General features: G+C 39.4%; 1 protein-coding gene across 1 annotated transcript in view; it reads left to right on the forward strand.

The window, feature by feature from the left end:
* The window catches only part of LOC136844378 (zwei Ig domain protein zig-8-like), a 623,526-nt gene that overhangs the window by 391,888 nt on the left and 224,138 nt on the right, over positions 1 to 7,500 (forward strand). Inside the window, exon 2 of the mRNA XM_067113463.1 lies at positions 1,986 to 2,326. Within this exon, the coding sequence (XP_066969564.1) occupies positions 1,986 to 2,326 (341 nt within the window). The remainder of the gene's footprint in view (positions 1 to 1,985; positions 2,327 to 7,500) is intronic.

Genomic DNA, 7,500 nt, shown 5'->3' on the forward strand with positions numbered 1-7,500 from the left:
GCGTTCCAGTAATTTTTACATAACCTTTATAGTGAGCTTGACTATTAATATCCATTCGGTGTAATTAACCGTTCTTTCATTATTTTCCGTAAACAGTATAAAATTATTTTTGTCGATGTTCCATAGATTCCAATACGAATTATATGTTTATTTAAATCTCTCGATGCTGTAACCTAGATTTTGCTTTACTTATTACCCATACAGCTGAGACTGAATTTAGCCTTATCTGAAGTCTTTATTTTCCGTAAACAATATAAAGCTATTTCTCTCTATTTTCCATAGATTCCTACACGAATAATATCTGTGTATTTAAATCTCTTAATGCTATAGCCTGGATTTTGCTCTTCTTAACACCAATTACTACCCATACAGCTGAGACTGAATTTAGCCTTATCTGAAGTCTTTATTTTCCGTAAACAATATAAAACTATTTCCATCGATGTTCCATAGATTTCTATACGAATAATATCTGTATATTTAAATCTCTTAATGCTATAGCCTGAATTTTGCTCTTCTTAACACCAATTACTACCCATACAGCTGAGACTGAATTTAGCCTTATCTAGTCTTTATTTTCCGTAAACAATATAAAACTATTTCCACTGGGATGTTCCATAGATTCTTGTTACGAATAATATCTGTATACAAATTTAATGCTATAGCCTTGATTTTGCTCTTCTTAACACCAATTACTACCCATACAGTTGAGACTGGATTTAGCCTTATCTGAAGTTTACATTTCATTGCTCGAATTTACAGACTGTGCAACAACAATTGTGTGCAAAAATCAACCTGACGCCGCTAATTATCCTGAAAGAATTAATCATGAAGATTATCTACTTCCTCCTCCCTTGTCCTCGTCTTTGGCTTATTCTTAAAAGGACAATAAGTCATAGATAATGAGGACAAGCGGTTGTAATTATGCCCTTTTAATTTCCTTATTCTCTTTCGCTAATTTACTTTTACACGATTTTCTCCCCTCATTCTCTCGTTTTTATCACTTGCTTAACATAGATCCCCTCAGTCTCTGTTCCGTTTTTATCGGAACGTTCGTCCCATTTTAAGATATTTTGTCTGCAGTTTGAGCTTCCCCTCTGTCACGCCTTATTCGATTCGCATCCTGACTTTTTTTTTTTTTTTTTTTTTTACTTTTCTCAAAGCATAGCAGCAAATTTTTGCGTAAACTTCTTTCATATTTTTTGCGGTTTCGACTTTTGCATTCTGTTTTCAAGTACTCACTTTTCATATCTTTTATATATATCTCCTTTCGGAACTATTACATTCTGTTTTCAAGTACTCACTTTTCATATCTTTTATATATATCTCCTTTCGGAACCTTGACATTATTTACTGATTTCCTGTATCCGAATTACTCAACGTTTTCAATATCCCCTTGAAGTCCGCTGTCATTCCATCACGTCTCTAGCCTTCTTCTATTTTTCATTTTCTTCTATTTTTCATTTTCTTCTATCTTTCATTTTCATCTATCTTTCATTTCCTTTTTATTGATATAGTGACGCGTCACCTTGATCATCTGTCATGTTCCCTTCTTGTTGACCTCATCTGCTTTGATTTTTCCGCCTTGACATTATTCCTATGCTTCCCTGCTTCCCAGCACTTAAAGAAGACGTGAACATATTTCTTCTTCCTCGTCCATCACATTTTACATTTTCTTTTCATCGCGATCATTTCTCACATTCCCTTCTTATCAACATCGCCTTCTTTTATATTCCCGTCTTGTTAATTTCCCATCCTTCCCTGCTTCCCCGTACTTAGAGAAGACGTGAACATATTTCTTCTTTCTCGTCCAGCACATCTCTAGCTTTATTCCACTTTTTATTTTCTTTTCACCTCGATCATCTCTCACATTCCCTTCTTATCAACATCACCCTCTTTTATATTCCCGTCTTGTTAATTTCCCATCCTTCCCTGCTTCCCCGTACTTGAAGAAGACGTGAACATATTTCTTCTTTCTGGCATTGCAGGCTGGCCCTTAGGTGCATCAGCCACGACCCTGCAGCTGCAACATCAGAAGACGGTGAGCACCTTCACCCGCGAGAACAGCAGCAGCATCACCATCTCCATCGGCAGCAGGAGGGCCCAGAGCACCAACATGCAGCTGGGCATGAGCCTCAGCGGCAGCAGCAGCAGCCCCGTGGAACCCATCAAGCCCCTCCTGGACCTGAGCAACTCCGGGTCCGAGGACGAGGACGGGGAGTCACCCCCCTATCCCATCTTCGACGAGGCCGCCCCCAGGAACATCTCCTCCATGACAGGCAACGCCGCTTACCTGCACTGTCTCGTGCACAACCTGGGCAACAAAAGCGTAAGTCAACACGCTTATCGCATATCTTTTCAGTTGCATCTCGCCTATGCTTACTTTGCCTCGACCAACACCCGCTCCTCCCAACCCACATTTCCCACTCCCCCCCAACACAGACACACACACGCACATACACATTTACAACGTCTATCCTTCCCCCGACACCCACATCTCGCCTAAAATGTGTGGAGAGAGAGAGAGAGAGAGAGAGAGAGAGAGAGAGAGAGAGAGTTGTTTGTCTAGCTTTGGCGGTGTGCTTTGCCCTTTCAGCTTTTCCACCCTTTACTTATGCTTTCACTGAGGTGCTATTTCGGTGATGTTTCAATTCCACGATGCCGTGGTTTTAAAGGAAAGAGTTCAATTTCAAAATATGCGCGATGCTTACTCGGCAAATGTTTGTCTATTTGCTTGTTGATAGGCGCGGGGTTTTTTGTGTGCGCGTTTGAAGAGTTTGCGCGCATAAATAAGTTACAGGCTATGACGCCCTTCTGTCATAAGGGTGGGTAGGTTCTCAAATTTTGGAACATGAAAATCCATCACCGAGATACCCACTAGACCAGCCATAGTAGAGTAATGTTTCTCATTTATGTTGTCCAGAAAACATATTTTCAGAAAGCGATTTCCATCCCGTTTTCTGTTTGTGCCACAGGAATGGCAAATGACTTTCGACATTGGGAATGTAAATTAATTTTAATCTTAAAAGTTAAACAAACCACAATTAAGAACCCGAGCCCTTTCGGAAAAAGGTTTCGCTAAGTCCCTGTTGTGACTGACAGTCGGTTAATCTCTTTAATCGGTTGATCAATCATCTTTTAATCTGTCGATATGTTAATCAGCTGTGAGTTAATTAGTACTTCCGTCAATCACCGATTAAGACGCAAATTGACTGAGTGTCAAAAGAAAGAGATTGTGCTTCTCGGGACACTAAATACCAATTTCTCTGTTTAAATTAAGAAAAAACTTTATTATTAGTTGCAACTGTAATTAAATTATAATAAGGAGGGTTTTAGTTTTCTGTAAAAGAAAATTGTTGTGCCGGCTTTGTCTGTTAGTCCGCACTTTTTCTGTCCGCCCACAGATCTTAAATACTACTGAGGCTAGAGGGCTGCAAATTGGTGTGTTCATCATCCAGCCTCCAATCGTCAAACATTCCAAAATGCAACCCTCTAGCCTCACTAGTTTTAATTTATTCAAGGTTGAATTTAGCCATAATCGTGCGTCTTGCAACTATATAGGACAGGCCACCACCGGGCCATGGTTAAAGTTTCATGGGCCGCGGCTCATACAGCATTATACCGAGACCAATGAAAGATAGATCTCTTTTCGGTGGCCTTGATTATATCCTGTACAGAAAACTAGATTGTACCAAAGAATCTTCGGCGCATTTTTTCCTTTTGGGGGGGGGGCGGGAACAGATGCACAATGCAAACCTCTAAAGCTGAGAAGGAATAAAGGACTTCTAAAACTGAGAAGGAATAAAGTACCTCTATAACTGAGAAGGAATAAATGACCTCTGGAACTGAGAAGGAATAAAGGACCTCTGGAACTGAGAAGGAATAAAGGACCTCTGGAACTTAGAAGGAATAAAGGACCTCTGAACTGAGAAGGAACAAAGGGCCTCTGGACCTAAGAAGGAATAAAGGACCTCTAGAACTGAGAAGGAATAAAGGGCCTCTGGAACTGAGAAGCAATAAAGGACCTCCGGAACTGAGATTCAATAAAGGACCTCCAGAACTGAAAAGAATGAAGGACCTCTGGAACTGAGAAGGAATAAAGGGCCTATAGAACTTAGAAGGAATTGGGGACCTCTGAGACTGATAAGGAATAAAGAACCTCTGGGACTGATTAGGAATAAAGGGCCTCTAGAACTGAGAAGGAATAAAGGACCTCTGGGACTGATAAGGAATAATGGACCTCTAGAACTGAGAAGGCATAAAGGACCTCTAGGACTGATAAGGAATAAAGGACCTCTGGGACTGATAAGGAATAAAGGGCCCCTGGGACTGATAAGGAATAAAAGACCTCTGGGACTGATAAGGAATAAAAGACCTCTGGGACTGATAAGGAACAAAGGACCTCTGGGACTGATAGGAATAAAGGGACCCTGGGACTGATAAGGAATAAAAGACCTCTGGGAATGATAAGGGACAAAGGACCTCTGGGACTGATAAGGAATGAAGGACCTCCGGAACTGAAAAGAATAAAGGACCTCTGGAGCTGAGAAGGAATAAAGGGCCTCTGAGACTGATAAAGAATAAAGGCCTCTAGAACTGGGAAGGAATAAAGGGCCTCTGGAACTGAGAAGCAATAAAGGACCTCCAGAACTGAGAAGGAATAAAGGACCTCTGGGACTGATAAGGAATAAAGGACCTCTAGAACTGAGAGGGAATAAAGGATCTCTAGTACTGAGAAGGAATATAGGACCTCTGGAACTGAGAAGGAATAAAAGATCTCTGGGACTGATAAGAAATAAAGAACATCTAGAGCTGAGAAGGAACAAAGGACCTCTAGAACTGAGAAGGAATAAAGGACCTCTAGAACTGAGAAGGAATAAAGGACCTCTAGAACTGAAAAGGAATAAAGGACCTCTAGAACTGAGAAGGAATAAAGGACCTCTGGAACTGAGAAGGAACAAAGGACCTCTAGAACTGAGAAGGAATAAAGGACCTCTAGAACTGAGAAGGAATAAAGGACCTCTCGAACTGAGAAGGAATAAAGGGCCTCTAGAACTGAGAAGGTATAAATGGCGTCTAGAACTGAGAAGGAATAAAGGGCCTCCGGAACTGAAAAGACTAAAGGACCTGTGGAACTGAGAAGGAATAAAGAACCTCTAGAACTGAGAAGGAATAAAGGTCCTCTAGAGCTGAGAAGGAATAAAGGACCTCTGGAACTGAGAAGGAATAAAGGACTTCTGACTCTGATGAGGAATAAAGGACCTCTAGAGCTGAGAAGGAATAAACGACCTTCTAGAACTGAGAAGGAAAAAAGGACCTCTAGAACTGAGAAGGAATAAAGGACCTTTAGAATTGAGAGGGAATAAAGGCCTTTACCTCCGTAACTGGGAAGGATTAAAGGACCTCTGGAACTTAGAAGGAATAAAGGGCCTCTGGAACTGAGAAGTAATATAGGACCTTTAGAATTGAGAAGAAATAAAGAACCTCTAGAACTGAGAAGGAATAAAGGCATTTAGTTCCGGAACTGAGAGGATATAAAGGACTTTACCTATGGAACTGAGAAGGAATGAAGGACCTTTGGAACTGAGAGGGAATACAGGGCCCCTGGAACTGAGAAGGAATATAGGACCTCTAAAACTGAGAGGAAATAAAGAACCTCTAGAACTGAGAAGGAATAAAGGACCTCTGGAACTGAGAAGGAATGAAGGACCTTTGGAACTGAGAGGGAATAAAGGACCTCTAGAACTGAGAAGGAATATAGGACCTCTAGAACTGAGAAGGAATAAACGACCTCTAGAACTGAGAAGGAATAAAGGACCCCTAGATCTGAGAAGTTTGCTGAACAGCAGCGCCAATATGCAGTAAATGTTCCTCTTTGTCTTCAACCCGTTTCACTCTTCCCACAAATCTTCCATCATATCTTCCCATCCTTCATCTCCCACACGCTGCTTTTATTCAGCACCCGTCACCTTTCACCCCTCCCCTCTTATCCCCTCCCCCTCATATCCCCCCCCCCACCCGCTTCACCGTGAAGACCGGTTAGGGATCACGAAAACTTTTCTACTATCTTATCTTTTCTTATCAAACATAAGAAGATACACGGACAAAGTTCCATTAGCGATTTTTGCTCTTAAAGGCAATGCGATTGTGTGATATGCAAATAACAAGATTCCGACCCAGTTTCCACTTTGCATATAAAAAGAAACTTACTTCGAGAGGAGATTGCCTTTACTCTACCAGGTATATATATATACTGTATATATACATACTCGTATATATATAATATATATACATACATATATGTATATAATATATGTATATAATATATGTGTATATATATATATATACTGTATATGTATATATATATATATATATATATATATATATATATATATATATATATATATATATATCTGCACAGAAAAAACCACATAACATTCAGCATCTGCATATATGGATTTGGTATGTAAAGACGCTTTCTCTCTCTCTCTCTCTCTCTCTCTCTCTCTCTCTCTCTCTCTCTCTCTCTCTCTCTCTCTCTCTCTCTCTCTCTCATATATTATATATATATATATATATATATATATATATATATATATATATATATATATATAATTTGGTGCTAAATACAAATAAAATTGTAATATTTTCATAATACTTACTACATATTATAACTTTTAAAAACGGTGATTTCAGATAAAATTTAAGTGATTAGTCCCTTACATTAACGTTCCGGCCAATGAACAAAAACCCACGTATTTTTGCTCTCCACACATAAACAAGAGACATCTTCAGAAGGGGACACAATTGTACATATTGTGAACTTCACTCTTGATTTTGCTCTTGAACGAGTATATCGTAATACGCACATTGCAGATAACGCCCCAGCTCTCTGTTTTCTTGAGACTGTAATACAATTTACGAAGAGGCAAAATAATTCTCAACCCATTTGGCAACTTTTCAGAGCGTACTCCATTCCCATAAGACAAGGGCATCAGGATTACAAGCATTTGGCAATTTGTCAGAATCGCCATGCATTCAAATGCTGATTGAATTTGAAACCTGACACCGTTTTGATGCAAAGGATAAGGGGAAAACTATTAGGAAATAAAAGTAGTTGTACATAAAAGCTAAGGGAAGACATGTTTCATCCACCTGCTGAAAAGTGGAGATTATTTTACTGATCGGGGAGAACGAGGCTGTTGGAATGAAGTATTAATCGACCCAACAAGAAACCTACTTTGTTCCAATTACCAAGCATGGTAGCGGTAATAATAACTTATATTTTTTACAGTAAAAACAGACGTTTTTACGGTATGGTGTGAGTTTTAAGGGAAAAATTATAGCACTTGTGTTTTAGCTGCTACTTGTTGAAATAAGAAACTTCATAGGCTTCATACTCATTTTACTGATGTTGTCAAATATTCATTCGACAGTTATATTATACTAGTAGTTTATATCTTGAATTCATTTGTGTTTTCTGGATGTTGAGGCCCTTGCATT

Source organism: Macrobrachium rosenbergii, chromosome 12 (genome assembly GCF_040412425.1).
Source record: "Macrobrachium rosenbergii isolate ZJJX-2024 chromosome 12, ASM4041242v1, whole genome shotgun sequence".
NCBI classification, from domain to species: Eukaryota; Metazoa; Arthropoda; class Malacostraca; order Decapoda; family Palaemonidae; genus Macrobrachium; species Macrobrachium rosenbergii.